General features: G+C 42.4%; 1 protein-coding gene across 3 annotated transcripts; it reads left to right on the top strand.

The window, feature by feature from the left end:
* The first annotated feature begins 32 nt into the window (after nt 1-32).
* Nucleotides 33-26039, top strand: ppfia3 (PTPRF interacting protein alpha 3). Of its 3 annotated transcripts, none has more exons than XM_010781482.1 (31): nt 33-140; nt 1225-1920; nt 6883-6984; nt 7188-7427; nt 7588-7647; nt 8248-8376; nt 9297-9389; nt 9916-9968; nt 10051-10144; nt 10350-10484; nt 11207-11290; nt 11552-11683; nt 12350-12412; nt 12501-12580; nt 13027-13195; nt 13506-13699; nt 15000-15234; nt 16496-16629; nt 16721-16875; nt 16976-17075; nt 17793-17874; nt 18490-18690; nt 19590-19655; nt 20090-20116; nt 20280-20455; nt 21385-21482; nt 22858-23033; nt 23238-23306; nt 23392-23554; nt 24199-24260; nt 24535-26039. In XM_010781482.1, exons 2-30 carry the CDS (start codon nt 1573-1575, stop codon nt 24249-24251), a joined length of 3711 nt encoding a protein of 1236 aa, XP_010779784.1. In that variant the 5' UTR covers nt 33-140; nt 1225-1572; the 3' UTR covers nt 24252-24260; nt 24535-26039. The 3 variants fall into 3 exon arrangements, with proteins under 3 accessions (XP_010779784.1, XP_010779783.1, XP_010779785.1); XM_010781481.1 differs by having other exon boundaries at nt 13479-13699; XM_010781483.1 differs by lacking the exons at nt 20280-20455; nt 21385-21482; nt 22858-23033; ... (2 more) ...; nt 24199-24260; nt 24535-26039 and having other exon boundaries at nt 13479-13699; nt 19828-20103.
* Nucleotides 26040-26046: the final 7 nt, after the last annotated feature.

Genomic DNA, 26046 nt, shown 5'->3' with positions numbered 1-26046 from the left:
GAGAGGGAGGGCGGGGATGGGGCAGGCTGTAACCGGGCTGTAACGGGGATGAGCTGCAGCCTCCGTCTCTCAGGTGCTCTGATGGAGTGAACCGGGCCACGATGCGCCTTCACTTCCTTTCTCTGTCGGGCATGGAGAGGGTAAGACACACAACCCGTTTGGTAGCGGCTGATGTCCGCCGTGATGTCCGCCGTGATGTCGGGTTCACAGACCTAGCCGTGCGTTAGACCGTCCAGCTGTTTTTATGGGTGGGGGGGGGAGGAGGAAGGGTGGTGTGGGGAGGGGGGGAAGTGGGGTGTTGATAGGAAATAGACGCCTTGCAGTCGGAATAAAGCCAAAGCGGCGGAGCGTTTTCCGACATTAGGGTTAATCATATCACTAAAAGAGAATCCAATTGCGTGATATCTTCTGATTTGATTTGCTAATTAGTCCTTCATCATTTAAAGCATGATTGGCACCTCCTACCATGATTTGATAGCGGTGTGAGGCTATCCTGCACAGCCCTACATGCAAAAATAGGTTGTTTTCCCCCCAATTTAAGCCATTTATTTTGTTAAGACAGCAAGTCATATCCCACCCTGACACCCTGAGGATAATAAGCCTACTGATCCCCCCAGAATATTTTTAACAGATGTTATCCGGAGCCGTAGAAAGAAGCCTATTTCCCCCTGGATTCAGCCCATAATTACAATTCATGATGACACCCTTTTTCTCGACATGAATGTATGAAACAGCGCCGCATCTTTCTGCTACCTAAAGGCCTGTGTGTTTATGACGGTTCATGCGCATTCATTTTCAATATAATGACTGTGTGGACGCTCGAAGCCGAGACATGCACTGATGGATGAAATGCTCCAGACATATCGCGATGCCAGTCAGTGGTAGAGAGAGCTCTGCTGCAATAGCAATGCTTATTCTCTCTTGGAGAAACGCCTGGGAAAGGTGTGTGTGTGTGTGTGTGTGTGTGTGTGTGTGTGTGTGTGTGTGTGTGTGTGTGTGTGTGTGTGTGTGTGTGTGTGTGTGTGTGTGTGTGTGTGTGTGTGTGTGTGCGCGCGCGTGTGTGTGTGTGCGCGCGCGTGTGCGTGTGTTACGAGAGATCACAACCCTGTGGGAAACAGGCCTTTTTATATAATCTACTCCATAATTTTGTTGCATCAAATTTGAACATCATTCACAGACTTGTCTAAATAACGTCCTCTCCCTCTCTTCTCCTTCTCTTCCCAGGTTTGTCTCTCATCTCAGTAAACCCTGGGCCAGGGGTCAGAGGTCATTCACCAAACCTGCACTTCTCCCCTTTTCCCCAGCACTCCCTCCCCAAATCTCCATCCCCAGCAGAGCCTCAGCCCCTGTCACCCTTCACCAGAACTCATCATACCTCCTCTTATCCACACTTTTATCTCTCACTCTCACTGTCCGTGTCCCTCCTGCCACCCAATCAACTTGAGAGGAAAGACCACCTGATCAACACCTCACCTGTTGGCCGATTGATGAAGAGACCGTGGTTCTCCAGAAGCTGCGCTCGAGTGTCGTAGACAGCCTCTCAGATAACGCCTCTCACACCCCAGCTTCAAGATGATGTGCGAGGTGATGCCCACCATCTCCGAGGACGGGCGCGGAGGAGGAGGCGGCTCGTCTTCCCCTGGGGGGGGCGGAGGAGGCATGGGCGGAGGTGTTGGAGGCATAGGGGGCTATGGTAACAGGGATTCCCGCGGCAGTGGTAGTGGGGTCGGCGTCAGTGATGAGGGGGGCAGCACCGGCAACCTGGAGTCTCTGATGGTGAACATGCTGACGGAGAGGGAGCGGCTGATTGACAGCCTGAGGGAGACCCAGGACTGTCTGGGGACCGCCCACCTCCGCCTGCGAGACCTGGGCCACGAGAAGGAGTCGCTCCAAAGGCAGCTGTCCATCGCCCTGCCACAGGTACCATGACTGGGGGTCTGACAGGGGGAGCTGCTGATACACCTGAAACAACCTCACTAGTGTTGATATCCCGTAATGCTTTCTTAATACTGTGCTATAGCTGTGGAGGAAACATTTACATTCACACATCTCAGCTCAACTGCTCATAATCTGGGAGAGGGTGTTGTGATTAGTATTATAATTGAAGGAATAGTTCATCCTCAACATTACCATTTGTAAATTAATTACTCATCACGTGTTTTGTTGAATTTGAGACAGAATAATATAAAAACTTGATGAATTTAAGTAAATGGCGGCTGTGTTAACAACAGCAAAACTATATCAAAACATCTGTTAAGAAACTCTCAAACATCTCGTGCAAAAATAATCCAGGTCTCATTTATCTCGCTTTATGCTCACCAGTTTCTAAACCATGCAATACCACATGCAAAACCTTAGCAAGCAAGAGATCATTTATAATAAATTGTTGAACATTTTAAGGATTTATCAAAAAAACATGTAGAAAAGTGTCCACACACATTTAGTTTTTACCATACGTGTGAACAGGGATGAAGAGCTCAATTCAGTCAGAGCAAAAACTTCCGTTAGATCTTGTATTTAATGCAAAGCATGCTGGATATTTACGTCATTATCTCGCACACATGTTTGTTACTCACTAGGGTGTGAACAGACACATGCACATCCTACAATAGCATGCAGGGAATCATTTTATTACACACACGATTGAAGCGTTATCAGTCAGGGAAAAATATAGACGATGATAAGTGAAAATTGGAAATCTGGCCCCATATTGTTCATGTTCATAAATCATTATACATTTGCATTGTGAAGAAGCTCTTATAAGGAAGGTTCTTTGTATTTCCTGCTTTCATTAGAGCAGGGAAAAGATTATTAGTGTTCAGCTGTTAGCTTTAATAGTTTGGGTAAAGCTTGAGATAGAAGTATATTGTATTGTGCTTCTACAGTATGTGCTGACTAACACTGGTGTGTAGTTCAGGTGAAATGCTTCTTTAGGTACAAGTAGTAGATAATGTCATTTGAGATACAGTTTTAGCTGTGTCTCATGCTGGGTAAAATGTTCAAGTCTAGTGAAGTTAAACATGTTATATCAAAACACAAAACTACATAATATAGTCCAAATTGCTACACTATATGCTATATGAATGATATTGCATTTTGCAGTTCAATAAACATATACAATATGGTAAATGGAATGCATTTGTAGAGCACTTTTTCAGTTTTTGCGAGCCTTCAGACAGAGCACTTTTACATAATATACAAATCAGCATTCACTCATTCTCACACATTCATACAGGTCAGAGACTGCCACAGAAGGTGCCACCTGCGCAGGGACACACACATTCACACAGATTTACACAGATTCACAGACTGTTGGCCGTACCATTGGGAGCAACTTAGGGTTAGGTATCTTGCTGACCATGCTAGCTAACTGCCACAGCCAGAATTAGAATACCAGAATAACATATTACCTCCAGGATTCAACCTTGTGAGCAGCAGTGTTGGAAATGAACAACAATCAATAACTTACTGTATACAAAAGCATCAAAACCAAAATGGGAAGGAAATGGAGAAAGTAGCATTTAAAATGTGCAGTGAAAGGAAACACTTATCGTCATTGTTTTGTATCAAAATAACTCGTAGTGAAAATGTTTCCTTTCACAGTGTTGAATTATTGATGTGTTAACCTGTTAGCAGGGTTTTAATGTTGTAGCCGGTCCAGGTGGCGCTGAGTCGGATCATTTTATTTTTCCGCTGGGGAGTTCAAAGTACAAACAGAAACCATCGTATCTCCAATATATCCACATCACTTTTATTTTCTTGCATTAAACCCCTTTAGATGATGCTATACGTGTAATGCTAACATCATGAAGGTAAAACATGGCTGGAATAAGACTGTGGCTATTTGATGAGTTTATTACATGTTTAATTTAAGTTATAATCCAGAAAAGTAAGCAATGTCTCCCAATATAGAAATAATCATGGACCAATGCCTCTAAACGTTATACCAAGCTTAAAAATGATTTACTTAATGATGCTGGAGGATCAGTCAGTTTCTCTGACCACTGAACGTAGTTGTTGGTATGTGGTTTTAATGTTGCAAGGTATGTATATTGGCAAAAGCTGAGATTTAAAGGAAGTCTTTGTTCTTTGAAAAACTCAGTAGTTCTTTGAATAATCTGAACGTAATACATATTAATATATAGACCATATATCTCAAAACAGGCTATTCTTTCTTCTAGATGATTCTAGTTTTGTGGTACATATTTTCAGAGCAGCAACAACATTCTTGATTTTTCAAACAAATCTCTTGGATTGGATCTGTAACCCTGTGATTGTAAAGTAATGTTAAAGTAAAACCGGGACGATCCAAACTGGAGATGATAACTAAATGTTGCATTTGCCACTGTAGTACAGGAACCAATTATTACATTATCCCACATCCCAGCGCCCGAGAGCTAATCATTTTCGTAATTCCACTCAACATACAAGGTCCCCATCTCTATTTTCAGGTACTGTCGGATGCCTCGGGCGACGGTAATGCCTTCCTCATTATTAGTACCTATTTTCCTCTGTGGTAGCTCCTGAAAATTAAAAAGGAAATAACAGACGTAGCAGCGGCGCACAATCTAACAGACTGAATGGACATTAAAGCGCCACATTAGCTCACCAAGAGGAGATCAATATGGTGCACACATCTGCAGAAACACACACACACAGACAGGAACACATGGAGCGCTGTGATACATTCTACAGTAGATGAGTTCACCGAGTTCGTCTGTGTGTGTTAGTTGTTGCCAAGAGAGAAAAATAGGAGAGAGGGATGGAGAAACCGACAGCAAAAAAACCTGGTGATATGAAACACACAGAGACTAACAAATCAAGACCATTTGCATATTGCTGCATACTAATAAGGTGGCTTCCAGAGTCTGTTTTAGATGGTGTGTATCATGACAGGGGGAAATGGGGGAGAGCATTAAAAGAGGTGAATGTCAGCACAGTGATTTTAATCGACAAAAATGATCTAGAAAGAGTCCTTCTCACTCCATCTTTTACATGAATTAATCCCAGAATTATGATATCCTTTGGGCCCTGAACGTGCCATCTGTACACAGCAATTTCCTCCTTGATCCTCCCCACGGTACTTCCATTTCTTTCAAATAAGCTCCTTCCTTTCACATCGTTCTCCATCCTCCCCTATTTTAGCGAAGTGAGAAAAGGAAAGTGTTACTGACTGTACATTTTAAATGCATTTTGGCTCGAAGAAGGTGTGAGGTTAGGCGCCTGTTGGTGGATGTGTGGGTAAACTGAACACAGAACTGTGATAACAGCAGCACCGCCGTGCATCAGTGGCTCGTTTGCATAAGCAGATTTGTCAAAAACACACATGACTGGGCACACATGTGGCGGAGGAGCGTCGTATGCTCTGTGTCATGTGTGTATCACGCCATCACACACGAGCAGAGAGGACATTCAGTGCATGGTCGAGTGCCCATGGTTCACTATGTGTTCATATGATCACGTGTTCAGGGGGAGTTTGCGATTACAGATACAAAGAAATTATCTCTGCTGAAAGTGAGACTTGCAATTTATAATGCCATCATCCTCGCTTTGTAGATTCTTGCCAAAGACACCATTACGTTTGAATCAAAGCCACATGACTTTATCATAAAGTAGCTAACGTTACATTATATATAATTGAATTGAATTACGCAAAATCGCAATTTAATTGGACTGCTGTCAACTGTAAATATAAAAAATTAGTGCTGGCCTTATTCCAGTTCCTTTCATGCTTGTTTAACCTCCAGGCGCTTGTTTTAATGACGGGCAAACTCACAGCCCGCCGTTGTTATTGTGCAATTAAACCGATTTAAGGTGGAGCATGTGTAATAAACCTGGTTGTTAGATTTTATATCGAGGCTGGGTTTAAAACTCCCAGTAGCTGTTAACAATGAACACTGCGGTAGATATGGCAAAGATTATACTGTATGTGCGCTTTTTGGCTCAAACATACACGTCTGTGCATGCTTGTGTAATGCAATGAAAGTCTGTGAGGCTGAACATGTGAGATGCTAATGGATTCAAGATCTGACAACTGTAGTTTATTGCACTGTGTGAGTTAAGGGAAAGTATTGGCATTAAACGCTACAGTCTGCAGTCTTTTTGTTTGTTTTTATGCAAATGCTGTATGTTGATTTTGAAAGAGATTGTCCGAGGTTACAAGAGGTAACCTGAGGTAAATGCTGAGACGGTGCCATGGAGTTCAGTATCAGCATTTTTACTGATCCACATTTTTTGGTTTCAGTCCTTCTCAACATGTATCAATCAAACAGGAGATACATTGATTAAGTTAGCAACAGAGGAAATATAAATGTTGTACTGACTTTGCAGATTTGATGCAATAAAGCCATGAATAAAGACATACCTTTCTGGAAGGAAATAACAAAAGTAACCCTGTTTCTTCGTCTCAGTTCAACATTCACATCTCTCTATCTTACACACATCTCTGATGGGCTAAGTACAGATGATATTTACCACCTAAAGATGACGGGACAAAAAAGGCCATTTCAAAAATTACTTCTTTTACTGATTATCCCATGAACCATATTTTTTGTTGGTTTCAAAAAACTGTCCTTATAATGTGAAATAATAGACATCAATAAAAAGTCAAACAAAGAAAACATAAGACCGCTAAACCTTCATTTTCTGGCTAGCTTGTTACTAATCCCTTCAGCAGTGAAACCAGCCAGCTGAACTAAATGTGTGCCCTCCCTATGAAAGGCCTTCTGGGAGGTAAAGGGAGTCCAAGTCAAAGCAGGCAAGGGCACGTGGGAAAGTTTATACAGAAAATAAAGTTTATAACAAAATAACATACAGTGCGATACAGTGATCATGAATTCAGTGGCATGGAGTCAATAACAGCTCTCTCTTGTCACCCTGCAGGAGTTTGCAGTGCTGACCAAAGAGCTGAACCTCTGCAGGGAGCAGCTGCTGGAGCGAGAGGAGGAGATAGCTGAGCTGAAGGCGGAGAGGAACAACACACGGGTCAGAACACTTATACGTCTGTTTAACATTATCTTCTTTATTTATTGGGTCAATTAAAGTTCTGATCGGATTCTTTTGGCATTCACTTTGACCAGTTCTTAAAAAAAACACAGTAGAAAATGGTCTCTAATCATCTGAAACTGTTTACATCAGACACGAGGTGCACTAAGGTTGCATTGTATGTGAACCCCATGTGTCTCCAGCTGCTGCTCGAACATCTGGAGTGCCTGGTGTCCCGTCACGAGCGCAGCCTGAGGATGACGGTGGTGAAGAGGCAGTCCCAATCTCCAGCCGGGGTCTCCAGTGAGGTGGAGGTCCTAAAAGCACTCAAATCCCTGTTTGAGCACCACAAAGCTCTGGATGAGAAGGTGAGGGAGAGACTACGGGTGGCTCTGGAGCGAGTGGCGTCGCTGGAGGAAGAGCTGCAGTCCTCCTCTCAAGAGGTGAGGCCACGTTCTGGTTTGTTTTTCTGTTTACGTTTGCGCGCTGTGACAGGGTTGCTCTACAAAATCTCATTGTATGTTTTTTGTATGATGACAATAAAGGCTTTCCACATCCACACGATGGAGTCTCTCCTGACGATTCTCCTCTGTGTTGTTTTAGGTTCTGTCTTTAAGGGAACAAATCAAGCGACGGACGCAAGGAATAGAAAATGGCAAAGAGGTAATGGGATGCATTCCTGAAACAATTCCAGAAACATAAATGCGTCATAAGGAATTTGGAGTGTTAAAGTCAGCTTATGGTTTACAGAAACAACTCAAGAAGACTGCAAATTCAAGCAGAGTTCTATTAGATTTGAAGTTTCAGCATGAAAAATCCTAAACTATTATTAATTTGACATCCCTGATAGACCTGCATGCTATCAGGTTTTTTAATCACTTCAATGGAATTTTTCAGTAATCCTTACTTAGTTTTTACGTTGTTCATACTTTCTAAATGTTTTGTAAAGGTATGCAGTTCATTTCTCAAAGCCAGAAATGAGTGTCTTCACTAGGTTAACTGTCCCATGATTCTAAGCAACTTTATCCTAACTTCTATGATAGAAGAACCATACATTTTTCATGTTGTGATGATCCTCTCCTTAATGGAGTTAGAGTTGGGTGGGAATTGCTCCTAAGTTTTTTTTCCAATATGTCTTAAGCTTTTATTTCGAAATCCAAAACTGTAAGCAAACAATGTGTAACCCATAACCCAGGGTGACCTTTATCCCATATATTATATTACCATTTAACCATTATTTAAACTGAATCTTTCTTCTTTCAGCGGCTTCCCAACGGACCGTCGACCATCTTGGATGAAGCAGACGTGGACAGGCAGCGAGAGGGCGAGATAGAGCGGCAGAGGTCAGAGCTGGGTCAGCTGAAAGAGAGGCTGGCTCTCATGTGCAGACAGGTACTCCATTCAGAGACACTCTTATAGGGCTGCTCGATTTTGGCAAAAATCATAATCTCGATTATTTGGGTCAATAATTGTAATTGCGATTATTCATTGACTTTGAAAATATCCATTTATTGTATTTTAAAACAAATACAAATAATAATTTGAACTTTTTAACTGTTCAGGGTAATCAACTGAAAAACCAATACAAAATAAAATAAATTATACATTCATATCTACATTTAAATAAATAATATCAAAATAATAAATACCAATAAACAAGATCAACAAACATGTTGCAGTCCTTAACATATAGCCAACATTTTGGTAAAACATATCCAACATATTCCACTCAGTTAAACATTAAAGGCTGGCCCACCGTCATGGTCCAGAAGTAACAGGAAATAAATGTTGAACTACAATTTAAGACCAAATAAAAATGTTTTGGCCACCATGGCAAATGCTGGTAGGGCTACTTATGTCATCTCTTAAAGATGTTTTGCTAGAAACTAGGGCTGCTCGATTATGGCAAAAATCATAATCTTGATTATTTGGGATATAATATAATTGATATCACAATTATTAAAAAAACGATTATCCATTTACTTTGAAAACATCAATTTATTGGAGAAAAAAAATGTGAAGTTTGTTTTTAACAGTTGATTACCCTGAACTTTAAGTATAACTAAACTGAAAAACCAATAATAAAAAATAAAAATAAATTAATAATAAAAAAATAATCGTTATGTTTCGATTACGTTGTTTTCGTAATCGTTGCAAGCCATAATCGTAATTGCGATTAAAATACGATTAATTGAGCAGCCCTACACTCTTATGGTCCAATGCTTCCACCAGCACTAGCCATGGGATGCTAACAGTCAGAAAATGACGTGTGCTCGCTCAGCCTTGTATCCCCTCACTCTCGTTTCCGTCAGGTCGGGGAGATTGAGGAACAGCTGACGTCCGCCAGGAGGGAGCTGGCCCGATCGGAGGAGGCCAACCAGAAACTACAGAGGGACGTGAAAGAGGTGAGACTCGCCGAGCTGTTGACGGACAATAAACCATAATGTGTGTCTGTCGCAGCGACACAAAGAGTTCTCATACTCACAGAAATGTGTAAGAGTTTGCTATGGTAACAAACCCATTTGCCTACTTGGCAGCAGCCACTGTTACTGTTACGGAGCCTCCCCTGTAGCCATGGTGACAGTGCCATTAGTAATCAGTCAGTGTGTTGGTAGCCAGTGGGGATGAAAGGTAGTTGAGTCAGTTAACTTAACAACCTTTTCCACATCTAACTGCTTCTCGTCACTCGCTTCTCCTTTATTTCGCCACGTCTCTCTTTGACTTGTACAACTGCGTAAGTGGGTGCTTCTGAGAGCCGTCAACAACTATTAACTAGTCATTATCATTCTTCAGATAATAGCTGTTCAAGCCCAGTGAATTCCCTTTGATGATTTCAACTTGACATTTGCCCTTTCCTAGTTTCTCTGTCTGGTACTTTGTATTTCTGCATCAGAATCTTAACATACTTTTTCCCCACTTTAATTCTCGCAGGCGCTCTGTCAAAGGGAAGACATGGAAGAGAGAATCACCACATTAGAACGCAGGTTGGTGTGTTCTCTCCGTGAACTTTCAGTGCCTTCCTCTGCTCACTGCTCCTTCTGTCTGACGCTTTGTTCTGGTTTGCAGGTACCTGAGCGCCCAGAGGGAGGCGACGTCTCTCCACGACACAAAAGATAAACTGGAGAATGAGTTGGCCAGCAAAGACTCTCTGTACAGACAGGTAGGGAACTACTTTTTCATCCCTGTGTGTGTTCCTGTTTCTGCTGTTGATTGATAGCTTGGCCACTTTTCACGTTGGCACACATTACTTGCTTTCAAAGGATTGTGGTCTTCCCCCAGTCGCTTTAATCATATCTGCTGCCCTGGGCAATCTTACTCTCCAAGCTTCACCCTTACTCGCCCTCATCCTGTTTTGTTTCTTGCAGGGTGAGGAGAAGAACCGGCAGCTTCAGGAGCGTCTGGATGATGCCAAACAGAAGCTGCAGCAAACTCTGCAGAGAGCCGAGACGCTGCCAGAAATCGAGGCCCAGCTCGCACAGAGAGTGGCAGCACTCAACAAGGTGTGTATCTGTCTGTCTGTGTGCGTGAGTCTGCAAACCAACCTGCCCTGTTGGTGCACTTCTCAGACATTCAGACTTTCTTTTGTCCCCATACAATTTGAGAATAACATTATTTTCACCTGACTGCACCGATAAGTGCATGCATGTGTGCCCGGATACAATTGCTTGAGTGTGTCTGTGGGCATATGTCGGCATGTAGACTGATGTAGGCATGGGTAGATATATATGGTGAAAAAAAGAGCACGAGATGACAAATGACAGATGAATTCTAAATATTTTCATCCAGCAGTGCCAGGAAGTCATAACCAAACGATCTCCAGATGAAAGCCAGCACACAGCTATTTGATCCTTGGGCGCTAAACACGTCAAGAACCGTACTTGATGATTGACTGATTTAATCGCTCAATGCTTACCTCCAGCCATCTTGTAAACACAATGTTCACGCATGCCAAAAGTACATTTGCTCTCTTCCAGGTAGCCAGATTTCTTGAATGGCCACACTTACTTCTTGCATGTTCAGGCAAGAGGGCTTCCATGCGAGGATAGGATGAATTCCCTGTTAGACACAAGCACACACTGTTTTCTGTTACACTGTGATCTGTACAGGCACGCAACTAATTGGTAGACTCGGTCAACAAGCTGTTTCCTTTGTGTTAATTTGTATTAGTGTCGCAACACGGCTCAGGCTTTTAACCCTGCTTCCTTCCTCTCCAATCATCCAGGCGGAGGAGCGTCATGGTAACTTTGAGGAGCGACTGCGACAGATGGAGGCGCAACTGGAGGAGAAGAACCAGGAGCTACAGAGGGTGAGTCATGCCTATTTCTCCATCTTTTTTATTTTGCTCTGTTTCCATCTTCCCCCTCTTTCATGACATTCCTTTTGTCAGCCTTTACAAAGGCACACTAATTTTCTAAACCCTCTATTTGAGCACTTTCAGATATAAATCTTTGTCTTTCTCAGTCAAGCAGCATGCTTGTTATTAACTCTCCTCCCACCCTCTCTTTCCCAAACCCTCCTCTCACTCATTTCTTTTCTTCTCTCACCCCTCTCTCTCTCTCCCCCTCAGGCGAGGCAGAGGGAGAGGATGAACGATGAACACAACAAGCGTCTCTCCGACACAGTGGACAAGCTGCTGTCTGAGTCCAACGAGAGGCTGCAGCTCCATCTGAAGGAGAGGATGGCCGCTCTGGAAGAAAAGGTGACTGCTCAGGCTAAAGAGAGAATTCACAGCATTTGATCGGCAGCAAAACATTTCTGAATCTCCCAAATCAAGACCCTTAAACATATTTCCCTTATCCCCAAATAAACTCTTGGTGTCAGGTATGTTTACGCACATCTCTGCCCTTAAGGTAGTCCAAGTTCAAAACAATCTCAAAGTCATGAACACCTCATCCAGAAGTGTTGGAAAGGACATCTATTTCACTTTCTTAAGTACAAACATGAGTACTTTTTGCTTGTGTGAAACATCTGAGTTATCAGTGAGAATCTTTTTTAAATGTTTAATGTTAAAGCACCATTTGGAGCACACACTCTTTACAAAAAATGCCTTCTTCAGTGCATTATCAGCACTTTAATCATAGTTTTGGCCTATTTTACCCTATTTTTATTCAACCAAAGCTTCTTCTGAGTGGTCGGCCTCTAAGAAGGAGCATATTGACTGTAAATCTGGCAGCAGGAAAACACACTTTTGAAAGCACTGACTGGAATAGCTTTGCTGTGTTTAGTTTACCGATTTCCCTTTGCGGTATTAGTAGGTGTTTTGCGTTATATAGCAGCCATTCCCCAACCCTGCTGTACAGTTTCTTATTAAGAATATACTGTTGTCATTTTAAAGTTATAAAGCTTCTTATTCTTCCACCTGCAGAATGCCCTGTCTGAAGAACTATCCAACATGAAGAAACTCCAGGATGATCTCTTAGCAAACAAGGTGACCGAGCCTCTACGCTTCACTCTCAGTGAAAGCTAGTAGACGTAAATGACTTTTTTCACCAACTCTGTCTCTTTTCCACCCTCAGGATCAGCTGATAGCGGAGCTGGAGCGGCTGCAGCTGGAGTTAGATCAGCTGAGAGCGAGGCCTGGGGGCTCTTATTCCAGGTGTGTAACCATTTAAACACAGCAAGAGGGAAACTCTAACCATGATTATGAGCCTGTAGCATCGTCAGACATGAATGACTGTAGTGTTGTGTCTCTTATCTTGTAATGCATGGTGGATAAATCACTCCACGTTGGAGGCGTTTAACTGTCAGCACTCTGTAGGACTAAAACAGTGTTGATATGTACACTGACTGATGGCAGAGTGCCCAAACACACATATATGATCCAACACTTCAAATGAGCACTTATTAATCTGCAGGTATTGACAGTTACAGCCACTTGTAAACCAGTTATTTGCATATGATAGCAAACACAGCTAGCAATATGCACTACTTGGCATATTGCTAGCTGGGTTTTTGTTTCTGTGTTTTTGTGTGTTTTAATCGTCTTACTGATATTACCTTTACGTGTCATCTTTATCCTCTTTTTCTCCTCCTTCTCTCCAGTCGCTCCCTGCCAGGTAGCGCTCTGGAGTTGCGGTATTCCCACGGGAGTGGGTCGCTCCCAACAGGCTCCACCTCTCACCTGGATCACTTTGGTAACGCCTCCACTGGGGGGGTGGTAAGGCCAAGTCATCGGGCTCGCTGGAGCTCGGCTAGAGAGGACTCTACCAAGGTGAAAAATACCCACCAAAAAAAACAAAAATATCCAAAGACTCATTGATGTGTGGTTCTTTACACCTTAAAAAAAATATATACTTTTCTTGCATTTGTTATGGAAGCTAGTTTAATGTGAGAGAAGTAGATTTTAGTCTAATTTTTGTCGTTTTTTGATTATTTTACCTTTTCTTTCCCTTGCAGACTAATATTATGTTTTTCTTTATCTTCTATGTCATTCTGATTAAAGGGAACAATAAAAAAACATATATTAATGAAAAACTTTGTTTTTTCCATGAAAGAACTACAGTTCAACTCTCTGTGTGCAGTACCCAGAATGGGAGAGCGGGGCTCTGCTGGGGACCGGGTTTGAGCCAGGGTTAGATGTGGGCTGCTCAGACGACGAGGACGACGGGGACCCTCGCTTTGGCTCCGAGCTGATGTCCCCCAGCGGACAGACGGACGTGCAGACCCTGGCCATCATGCTGCAGGAACAGCTGGAGGCCATCAATAAGGAGATCAAGTGAGGAAGCTGGGTGGGATGTTAGAAATAGCTCACTACGTAATGCAGTCTGATACAACAGCCACACAAATACTAAAGGCTCAAAAATAAACACATCAACACCTCTCTCACACTGTCGAGGAAAAACTTCAGTTGTGGAAGTACTCAGACCATTAATACCAGTACCAATACCACAATGTAACTACAAGCCTCTATCTAAGTAAAAGGGATCATTCTCAAGCAGCATTTTACTGTTGTAGCTTCTCGATGCAGTGCTGGTTCAAACTACTTTACAGGTTTTGGTCGGCATGTTTTTGTAACTTTGAAAAGAATTAAGGTAGGTGTTTCCAAATGTTTCCAGGCTTTATGGTAAATTAGGCTAAAAGACTGCTGACTGCAAGCATATGGTAACATTTGTATTTCTCAACCTTAACAATACTTTACATTGTTACGCCCAGGCCTAGGGGAACCTAGGCGCAGCACAAAGTTTTCTCTCTCCCCACTTTTCCCGCTCTCAAGAACAAGGACGCCGAGACAAAGAATGTCGTTTGGTAAATTTAATTTACCAAATCAGAATCCAAAAATACTTTCACAAAAAAAACATGCTGAAAGTCTGATTACAAATGTAACAAACAGGAGTAACAAAACCACGAAACGAACTAACCTTTAACACAAAATCTTACCTAATGAATGAGAAAAATAAATATACAGGCTTCTTACCTACTCTAACTTAAAACAGGAGAAAACAAATAATCCAAAAGAAAAAAGGGGTTTGCACTCCTGAGAAAAATAACTTGTGTCTACAAAGACAGGTTTAACAGCTTTTCTTCCACAGTCTCACAGCAGAAGAGAAGGACCGGTATACGGTAAAATGTAAGTACCATACACAACACAACGGGACAAAGATCTCAACACGCGCAGAGTTGGGAGTAGGAGAAGTTGAGTCAGAGAGAGTGCCGAGAAACTGCACGGCTGCAGCTTAAAATGCTCCCGTCTCCTCAGGTGGACCAATCAGCCTGTCGAGGGCAGCCAATCAGCAACCGGACACCACCTGTTCAATCACACGCAGCCACACAAATACAGAAGGAGGAAGAAATATCTGCACACAATACACATAACGACCCAGGGTCGTAACAACATTAAGAGCCTTTCAGTTAAGAGTTGTGTCTAGATTATTTGTAAAGTTAAAAGGTGAATGGTTGATTTTCCCAAATGTGAAACTATCTTCTATCTTTAGCTGTCCAGTGTTTGATTAATTCAACATAAATCCAATCTGATATTTCATTCCTTGCTCTTTTCTGCTCTCTACTTTCAATCCCAGAATGATCCAGGAGGAGAAGGAGAACACTGAGTTGCGGGCCGAAGAGATCGAGAGCCGGGTCACAGCTTTGGACAGTCCCCCCATTCCTCCATCCACCCTGGGAAGAGACAGTACAGGACGGGGCTTCATCCCCACGTCCATCACCTCCTCCACCCTGGCCTCTCCCTCCCCCCCGAGCTCTGGACACTCCACCCCTCGCCTGCCTCACTCCCCGGCCCGAGAGAATGACAGACAAGTACGGCTTCTATTCCCGTCCCGTGATAACCTTTTTCTCTCGCCTCTGTACTTCACCTCCTAGTTTATGCAAACAGCTCCTCCAGACAGTGAGTCATGAAAATAAAGCACAAGTAAATCATGCCGACAGGGTCAGGGAAGTTCAGTTATTCTCGAACACAGGCATGTTCGATTGGGCAAGTTTCAGTCAAGTAACTTGTAGGATGGTATGACGGATGGCGCCAGACACCCTGGTTCCAGCATTTCCGAAACAGGAGGATGGATTTCAAAAGATGGTGCAATAAAAACAGTTGAGAACAGAATGCCAAGAATGGTTCAAGTTAAGAAGCAGAGAAAAAATCTTCCACTCCTGCAATGAACAAACTGAAGCGTTTTGAAAAAATGGGTAATAGTGACCAAAATCAATTGGTAGTAAAGGCCCACTTTGTTTTTATAGGGTAGAAAGCAGAGGTGGAAGAAGTACTCAGATTTTGTACTTATGTAAAAGTAGAAGTACCAGAGTGTAGGAATACTCTGTTACAAGTACAGGTCCTGCATTCAAAAGGTTACTCATGTAAAAGTGCAAAGGTATTAGCATCAAAATATACTTTAAGTACCAAAAGTAAAAGTAGTCATTATGCAGATTGGGCCGTTTCAGAATAATATATATCATATGTTTTGATTACAATTATTGATGCATTCATGTGTTCATCACTGCTGGTAAAGGTGCAGCTAGTTTTTTTTGTTTGTTTTTTAGTCGTATTTAAGTATTGATTATGTTTTATATCATTAATCCATATCGGAAAAGTAACTAACGGTATTAAATAAATGTATTGTAGTAAAAGTACAAGATTTACCTCTGAATTGAAGGGAAGTAGAAGTTCAAAGTAGCAAAAAATTGAAATACTCAAGTACCTCAAAATGTGTCCTTAAGTACAGTACTTGAGTAAATGTACTTAGTTACTTACTGGTAGAAAGCAGAAGTAAATGGACCCAAGATTATTACAGTACAACAGTGTAATGTTATGGGTTATCATTTTCTTGGCTTGTGCTCATAGAATGTGCATAAGAAGTTGAAATAGTGATCATAAAGTCATATATATTTATGGACCACGGTTGTGAAGCCTTGACTTCAGCAATTTCTGAAAGAGTAGGTAACTACTTATTAGTAATCAAATATAACTTGAATGTTCTTAATAATTCAACTGTACTGAAGAAATAATGGCTCCAAGCTGTACATTTGTAGTTTCTTTAAATTGCATGCTTTACATTTTGCTCTACAGAACAGCAAAGAGGATGACCGGTCCCTGGCTCTTCTCGACTCTACGCCTCCTTCCACTCCCCGTGCGCTGCGACTGGACAGAATGGCGCTCACCCACCCAGGGGCGATGCTCGATGACCCCCGGGAGTTTCGCAGGTAAGGCAGCCGCACATTAAATACATAAAACAGAACAGTTTATTGCTCATTCTGGTGTTTCCCCCTCAGTGATTTCCTTTGTCCATCCCAGTCTCTCCGCAGATGGCAGCAGCTCCAACAGCAGCCAAGACTCTCTGCACAAGTCCAGTAAGAAGAAAAGCATCAAGTCTTCCATCGGTCGGCTATTTGGGAAGAAGGAAAAAGGAAGGATGGGCCAACCAGGGCGGGAGGGATCTTCTTCTCTTGGTAAACAGATGTCACCATTTTTCTTTCAACACTGGCTCAGTCATTGAAAGTATTCATGTATATATTCTCTTCATTTTTGTGTACTTTGACCTATGTCCAGCATCGACACCCTCTGAAGACTCAGCTTCTGGAGACGCAATGGGCATAAGCAAGACTGGGACTCTGGGTCCAGCAGATAAAGACCGCCGCAGCAAGAAGAAGTGTGTGAATCATTTCCCCTGTTTTGATCATTATCAGATTAAAGTGACAATATGCAACTTTTCAACTCTTCTGCTGATAGCATTTCCAAATGGTATTATTTTTGGTGCCACCTTCAAAAACATAACTGTGCTTTCTTTTTTCCTCAGAGTTTAGTACTCATGGCAACTTTTTATGGGAAGAAATATATTCAGAGATATTATTCTTTAACTAATTTGCAAAAGTACTGAGTAATCACAGTCCAACGATCTTCTAGCAAAAGCAGAAAGCAAATGCAATGACGTTTCCAATATGCAAATGAGCATATAATGACGTCTGACAACTTAGCAACTTTTGGAGATGGTTCTTGATACTTTCTTTAGAAAACCAGTTGGCAACAAAACACAGGACACATTACATTTTGGTTTCCTGCAAAGGGGATAATAACTGCAAAGGACTTACATAAAATCTTTAGTAACTGAGTATAGCTTCCGGGGAAAACAAAAGCGCTGTGCTCTTCTGGTTTAGATTGCGCAATGATTGACGCACTTCCTTTGTGCCATAAGTCAAGCCTGTATTTATGGCAGATGGTATCACTATTTAAATGCTTTTAAATAAATGTAATTTACTTCCACATAAAAAACATAAACCTGTCAAATGCCACTTTATTATTATTATTATTATTATTATTACCTTTGACTTTACTGGCACCAGATTGTAACTACCCCTCTTCTTATCAGGCATGAACTACTGGAAGAGGCATGTCGCCAAGGACTTCCCTTTGCATCATGGGACGGGCCCACTGTTGTATCTTGGTTGGAGGTATTGTGCCATTAGAGAAACCTAAAAAGTGGGAGATGATTAATAAACAACAGCATCATTTAAAGGTCCCCTATTATACTGTTTTTCATCAATATATTATAGGTCTCAGATACAAAACATGTCTCTGAAGTGTGTGGCTCCAAATACCAAACAGATCACTGCAGCATTACCCATAACCCTCTCTGTTTCAGCCCTGTTTCAAAAGTGTTGATTCTCTGTCTGTCACTTTAGATGAAAAGAAGGAGCCCCCCCCACGCCCCTCTGAGAGATATTTGGTTAAAAAGAACACAATGGTGCTCTAGGAGGAGATTCAGGTGATAAGGTGGGGGGGGGTGGTGATTGGCTCATGGTTACATTAGCTAAAAATCGTCATGACATCATAAAGTGGCCAAAATCTGATCAGCTCATTTTCAGACAGGTTTTTATATAAATGGATCAGGACAAGAAGTGAGAGTTTTTTTTTTTCCTGAACCTTTCAGAATCTCTTTCCACAGAGGGGACACATGTTTATGTATAAAAGACATGAAAAAGAGGATTTTGCATAAAAATCATGTAACATTTTCTTGCTCATATTTTCTCCTTTTTTCGATGAATCTGTCGTCTGCCTCCTTCCAGCTGTGGGTGGGGATGCCGGCCTGGTACGTCGCAGCCTGTCGCTCCAACGTGAAGAGCGGCGCCATCATGGCCAACCTGTCGGATACAGAGATCCAGCGGGAGATCGGCATCAGTAACCCGCTTCACCGCCTCAAACTGCGGCTGGCCATCCAGGAGATGGTCTCCCTCACCAGCCCCTCGGCCCCTGCCAGCACTCGCTCTGTGAGACTCACACACACACATTGAAAGTGAAATTATGACTGTAAAATGTTGTCACTTCATAAAAAAATCCCAGTCTACGCAACATCTTTACAAGATTAAAGTTAAAGAAGCCTTAAATGAAAGAGCGCTCAGATTTCAAAAACCTTCTTCATGCTGAGTTTGCTAATAAAACCCAAACAGTGCATTCATATTAGCAATATAAGGCACATGTTGAACCAGATGGTTGTAGTTTTCTAATTGGTCGAAATGTTAAGGAGCAGAAACTAACAATGGCACTTTAATTTAGAGTATGATATAAAATGGCTAAGATGTTAAATGAAAAGCAGTTTTTTTCAAGGGAAATATAGAACATGAAACAACTCCTGAAGATGATAAATGTCTAAAATATTAAAGATTATAAGTGTTTCCATAGGAGAGTGACAGTAAATTGGTAGCGGTAAACAAAGCTTGGTAACAAAAGCCACATTTTACCAAATGCTACCTTCTCACATGGCGACAAAGACAAACCAGATGTTGAAAGTTGTTGTAAAACGGTTCGGCACGCACATGCATTTGTGCTTCCGCGTTTTTTTGTACTTCCGCGTCTCCCTGTTACAAAGGCAGATAGAAGTCACAAATAACCATAGACAATCTTCTACTGCCAAGTCTTGGTTTGCCTTGGTTTTGCTTCAATCCTTCACTTGGCTTTCTTTTTATTTACAGTAAGAACTATATTAATGAGTTAAAATGTTGAAAACTGACCACTGATACAATTCTGCTCAACAGATTTCCCTTCTCATAAACGGGTTGAAGCAGAAAGCAGTCTGCTGTTGTGGTTGGCCGACTCATTGGGATGTGGCTGTTTTTATTAAGCAACAAAAAAGTTTAATCTCACCGCTTTACCTTTCTATTGTTCACAGTCGACCAGTAACGTGTGGATGACCCACGCAGAGATGGAGACCCTGAACGCAGCCACCAAGCCTCAGGTTAGTGCTCTCTGTCTATTTCATGTTTTTTATATTATTTAGAATGATTTTAAGCATCTCGTCTGTTCTGAATCACGTTCATGAGTCTCTTCCCCTCTCTCCCTTTTCCTCTTGCTATCTCTCTCTCTATCTCGTTTTGAATTTCTGCCACTTTATATCTTTGTGTGCCCAGGACATAGTGTTGAGCCTCTTCTCTCCCTCTGGTTGCTGTTTCAATGTGAACTGCTTCCAATGAATTACCCGTTCACTAACACACTATTCCTTCCTTTTGTCCTCTTTCCCTTCTGCTGCTTCACCCTCCTCCTCTGCTTCTCCTCCATCATCTCTTTATCTCTCCACCCTGCTCTTGACCCCGGCTCCTTTTTCTCTTGCCACCTCAACATCACTCTCTCTGGCTCTCTCTGTCTGCCTCCTCTCGTCTCTCACTGCTGCAGGAGCTCAAAGAGTTCAGCTGGGATCAGGTAAGGATCAACTGACAAGTCAGAGTTACCACAACATGATGCATGCTTGTCAGTAATCCAATCTCTCGTAAGACTAACCGAAGTGAGTCACGAGCTGCCGACCTGCATCAGATATGAAGCCGAGCGTGACTCAGCGCTGATCATCTGTGGTTGTCCCCTCCAGATCCTTGCCTATGGCGATATGAATCATGAGTGGGTGGGCAACGACTGGCTGCCCAGCCTGGGGCTGCCACAGTACCGAAGCTATTTCATGGAGTCCCTGGTGGATGCTCGCATGTTGGACCACCTGACCAAGAAGGAGCTGAGAGGACAGCTCAAAATGGTGGACAGCTTCCACAGGTAGAGCTCGGTCACTTCTCATGATTTCACTCTCAATTTCAATTCAATAGTTTTATTAGCATGACCATAGTTACATACAGTATTGCTAAAGCTCTGTATAGTTGCAACAGCTGTACACAAATACATACATACATACAGGGGCGGACTGGGGGGGAAAAGTGGCCCGGGGATTAATTGACAGACAGGGCCACTTAATGCGCGGCATGTATCGGCCGGCCGGTGACGAAAGTATGTTACTTAACAAAAAACCCTATGCATTTGATGTTATTTTGGACCATTACTCACATAGTAATCACATTCCCTGAGCCCTTGAGTTGCCTAGAGCAAAATAGTTACAGCATATATTTATTTATTTTAATGTTAACAGATCATTGATGCAATAACATTTTGACCCAATTTTTCCTGACTTGATGCATGGAATAAAACATGGGCGTAGTAAGCATCCTCAATGTGGGTGAGACAATTTAACAGGGGGTGTGGGCACTCACACCCCCTCCAGGGAGGAGCCAGAACACTTACAAATGTGGGCCAGTAGGATTTAGGTAAGCAAAAAAAAAGAAAAGGGGGTGGCCGGAACACTTACAAATGTGGGCCGGTAGGATTTTGGCAAAAAAAAAAAAAAGCACCGGCCCACCGGGAAAACTCCCGGTATTCCCAATGGCCAGTCCGTCCCTGCACACATATAAACAAACGATGACTGTCTTTCTCTGTGGCTGCGTGACGTTGCTAAAATACGTGTAGGGATAGTTGTTGTTGTGACGCTCTCACTGCTCAGGTGTGTGTCGCCAGGCCCTCTTTTAAGTTCTCTTGAAAAAAAGTCCCGGGGTCAAAGGTATCGGATTGTGTTAATGCCTTTTGAGTAGAGACGAGAGTGGATACACGCCCTCAGTTAACCTGCTCTGACCCTCTGGCTCTTCCACCTCTCCCAGGGTCAGTTTGCATTACGGCATCATGTGCCTGAAGCGACTGAACTACGATCGCAAGGAGCTGGAGAGGAGGAGGGAGGAGAGCGTCCACCAGAACAAAGGTGAGCTCTTTTTGTCTCTGCCATTATCTCCTTACTCATGGTATTGTATGTCTCTATGACCGTGTCCAACCAACTAATTCCTCTATTCAGGTTGTGCTATTGCCTTGTTCAAAGCATATCTAAAGCAGACTATACAAACCCATTCATTTATATTCGCTTCAATTATTTATTTGTTCATCAGTTCCTTTATTTCCAAGGTTCATTTGTGTGCCATGCAGCAACACCTTGCTCATATGGACTTAAAATACAAAATACATATTATAGTTATCAGACACGAACAGAACTTTTTAACATCGTTACACTGCCAACAACTGATTTTGTTATAAAGCACATTTTCATTATATGATAATCTGTTCTAAATAACTAATTAAGCTAAGATTTGGTTAGTATAGTATTAAAGACAGTGCAGTTATAGCAAGATTAAAAGTAATTGCACTAGAAGCTATACAACTTTTGGTTTTATCCTGGTTAAGTTTAATGCAATTAACATTTGTAATGCTCTGCAAGTGAGAATAAAAAGTGAAATACCAAGAATTCAATCATATACAGTATTTAGACCTGCAGTTTACAACTTTTCATTGGAAGCGCTAGATCGTTAACAGTTTTGTCGGCCTCACTTCAACTTGCTTTACACCAGATTGTGGGTTATTTTATTCAAGTATGAATAGTGGCAGCAGTGCCATTTGCTTCAACGCAACTCTTACAAGTATGTCACAAGTAGTAACTAATTAAAGCCCCAGAACCACTTACTTTCTTACATTAGCTCTAACACAGGAAATAAAGGTATACAAAAATACAAACAATATTTAAAAAGTGGCAATCACAAAACACCTTTTCTTTGATTTGTGCATTCTAACATGCTGCTGAGAGGTGTTCGGACCACCCATTGGTTACTACATCCTCTGCTTTAACTTAGAATAGTTTATAAATGGCCTCTCTCTAATTAAATGTAGCTGGATAAACATTGCAAATGCAAAAAAATCCTCATGTTCAGTCATTAAACAAACCCAGAACACTCCCTCTCCCACTGCTGTGCCTTGGGATACACGTGTTGTACATTTACAGCGAGTTAGTCTTGGCTGATTTCCTCACAGAAGAATTCCCCAAGTGAGGGAATTTGTGAGTTTTGAATTTGTCTATGACAAGTTTGAGAATAAATCAGTAAAGCAGGAAGATTTCCCTATTACTCTTGATCTCTCATCAGTACGGTCATTTAACCTTCTCCATTTTATACGCTTAATAGACATTTGTCGGTTTCATTTATCTAGAAGTTCAGGAAGTGAGCTGAATATTAAGAAACGACACGTGGACAGATTGTTGTTTGCAGATAGATGCTTCTTCTCCATGTCTTCACCTTCTCCTTCTCCCCTCCCAGATGTGATGGTGTGGTCGAATGAGCGTGTGATGTGCTGGGTGCAGAACATCGGTCTGAAGGAGTACGGCGACAACCTGCGTGAGAGCGGCATCCATGGGGCTCTGCTGGCTTTAGACGACACCTTCGACTTCACTGACCTGGCCCTGCTGCTGCAGATTCCCAACCAGAGCACACAGGTAATGGGTTAATGAAGAGGCGTTAGTGCAGAGACCTCCTTCGTAAAATGGATCTATTGGATTTTTTTATATATTTAAGAGCCAGGAAACATAGAGAGGTGCTAAGCCCGGATTAATGAATGGCAGCAAAGCACACCGCTCCTGAAAATGTGTCATCTGTAGTCCAAATGAATCTCAAAGCTCTGCATCACGTTTCCCCTGCAGGCCCGACAGCTCCTGGAGCAAGAGTACAACTCACTCCTCGCCATGGGAACCGAAAGACGACCTGATGAGGTCAGCATGATAGCAGATATAACGTAAGAAGTAAAGGATTGTCTGGGCGGCCATCTTTTTGTTCACACACTTGTCTGTTTGGCAGGATGGAGTGAAGACGTTCAGCCGCTCGCCCTCCTGGAGGAAGATGTTTAGAGAGACAGACCTTCGGGGCGTGACCTCCGACTCCGCTGAGACCCTGCCTGCTAACTTCCGTGCCTCAGCCATTTCCACGCCCTCCGTCACCCTGAGAAAGGTTCAGAGTGATGGTGAGTACGACCCCTCACCTCTGACACCTTCGCTCTCATATTCACATTTGTGTGGCTCCTATGAGCCCTTGAGGCCCATCTCAATTTAGACTATGTGTGAAGACCTGTTATTCTATACGGCTTTACTCACAGGCAGAGCATGACAGGAATCAGGGCGAACGGTCTGTTGTAGCGAGGCTCCAGGGCTCATCAGGTACAACTTTGTAAATACATTTGTTCCAATCTCGAGCCCTTGGGAGGGGGTTAATATTCAGAAAGAAAGAAAATCAAGGTCACAGATTACAAAAGACATTTATGGTTTTTTGTTGTAGTCGAGGAACCACATTGCTTTACTTTGCAAGGTCGGATAACGCTCATCAGACTGTTAAACATGTTTTTTTCACTCATGTTATATAAGCTGCAAAGAGTCACATGCACACAGCAGTTGGTTGTTTTTGCGCTACTCTGCCATTAGTTTGTATTTTCTCTTTTCTTTAGCAGAGGAGCAGGCAATAACAAGGAACAGATGCTTTAAAGTACAGAGGAAGACTATTATCCTCCATTCCACTTCTTAATAGGAATGCCTGTGGAAGGTCAGTGCTGTTTGAGGCATTGATGTTACAATAATGACCCCTTCTGTGTTTGTTTCCCGGTCTATAACACAGCCAGCTCTGCTGCCCGGGGTGAATCTGCCTCAGTGAGGACGTACTCCTGTTGAGGGGCTGAGGTGAGAGCACTTCACTTTTACTGCCTAGTGTTTAATCCTCACGGTTTTATCTGTGTGTTGAGGCAAAACACTTGAGATTCCAAGATGTTTTCACATATGCCATGCACATTTCCTTCATTCTGATCGTTTTATGTATTTGTTTGTTATAGTTGATTGGTTTGAGCGTGGGATTTTAGTAGTTTGTCCCACTAAGATCTTTAGGTGGTGGGTTTTGTTGGTAGGGATTTAGGCCAGGGATGCAATGATGCGGGAATAATGCTGTTTCTTTCCTCAGGGCGCTGACTGGATTGGGACTAGAGGAGCCTCTCGCTCATCCACGGAGAACGAAGCAATGAATATAACCATTTAACTTAAAAATAAAACTATCGGTCTGACCATTCTGCAATAACATAAGCAAAGGAATAAAGGGGAAAATGACATGAAGAATGTATGAATGTATTTTCCGACCAGACTTGGTAGGTTGAATGGGATCAGCTGTTTTCTCTCTCTGTCTCTCTCTTCCTGTCATTCTGTCTTTGCTCTACCTCTCTAAATGTGACTGTGGGTTAGTAATCGAGGTAAAACACCGGTGTTGGTTCAGTTTGTGCCGGTTGTGCATGTTTCCCCCTCTTTTCATTCCGGTTGGAGTCTGCACACAGTCAGCAGAGTTGGCAACATCAGGGCTCATTTTCCTACCTTCAGAGGAAACCACTACTTGCTGCCATTGATCCTCTTACAGTTTGAAACAACAACTAAACATGTCGCCTTATAACTTCTGCTTAACAACCGGTGTCTTTAATGAGACCGGGGGCAGAAGTTAACCTCACCATAAAGTTTAGATTCAATTTAAAATTGTAAACTGATTGAGGGGAATCACGGGATGAACCGGTTTTAACTCTAAACAACACCGGTGTTCTCATGTCTGCTCATGGTGTCCAGTATCGGCTATGTAGGCTCTTTTGTACGATTCTATGGGCCCGTCAGGGGGGTCTGAGTGTCCCCACTTGGTTGCAGTGGTGTAGTAAAACAAGTCCGAGTTCAGACTGTTCTGCTCCGACTACATCACAGGGACCCTCCTCATGCTTTGTCTATTGGCACCTTGAAAGCCGATCTCTTTTGAAGGGACCCCATTACGGAGATCAAAGGCAGGGGTGGATGGGACAGGGTGGAGCGAGGCCATAGAGGCATTGTGTTCATGATAACGATGGAAGGAAATCCATAAAGTTAGTCCTGGTACCACTTTCTGAAAAGGCGTACTTTACAAAGACTTCATAACTTTTAAAGGGGCCATCTGCACATTTTCTTTACTGCTCTGCTTCAAGGGGATTGTAGGATTCACTCACTAGGGAGTAAAAAGTCAGGATATCTGAGCCCCGTGATGCTTTTTGTGCAATACTAAAAGGGTTGGGCACCTCCTTCACGTATAATTATTAGATCACTATCACATACATTAGTACCTTGGTAAAGTATGAGGCGCTTATTAACATTTATTACTGCAGAGTTTGGTAGATTAGTACGAGGAACTGCTTGTCAAACAGTCACAATTATTCTGACTTAATGAGACATTAGATCTGTGGTGTAAGATGCAGCTTTAGCCAGTCATAAAGGGTTATTGCATCACATATAATGTGCTATTTGGAGTTTAAAATTATAATATTTGTTAATACATTGATTGAAGAGGTAGCTAAAAAGTTAGGTTTTCACTAGCTATGCATTATTTTATACCCGGCCTCAAAATAATTGACTATAAGAACACAATTATCCTGACATTAATTAATGATGTTAATAAAGTATATTCTTATTAAAA

This window comes from Notothenia coriiceps, unplaced genomic scaffold, assembly GCF_000735185.1.
Source record: "Notothenia coriiceps isolate Sejong01 unplaced genomic scaffold, NC01 NC01_scaffold00023275, whole genome shotgun sequence".
Classification (NCBI taxonomy): Eukaryota; Metazoa; Chordata; class Actinopteri; order Perciformes; family Nototheniidae; genus Notothenia; species Notothenia coriiceps.
This window is presented reverse-complemented; position numbering and strand designations above follow the sequence as displayed.

What these genes read in the sequence shown, in the direction of transcription:
- ppfia3 (XM_010781481.1), top strand. Translation starts at nt 1,573, where the DNA reads ATGATGTGCGAGGTGATGCCCACCATCTCCGAGGACGGGCGCGGAGGA. An exon ending in GGAGGGATCTTCTTCTCTTG is followed by an intron (nt 16,876 to 16,975) that starts GTAAACAGATGT and finishes ACCTATGTCCAG; the next exon opens with CATCGACACCCTCTGAAGAC. An exon ending in ATGGTGGACAGCTTCCACAG is followed by an intron (nt 20,456 to 21,384) that starts GTAGAGCTCGGT and finishes CACCTCTCCCAG; the next exon opens with GGTCAGTTTGCATTACGGCA.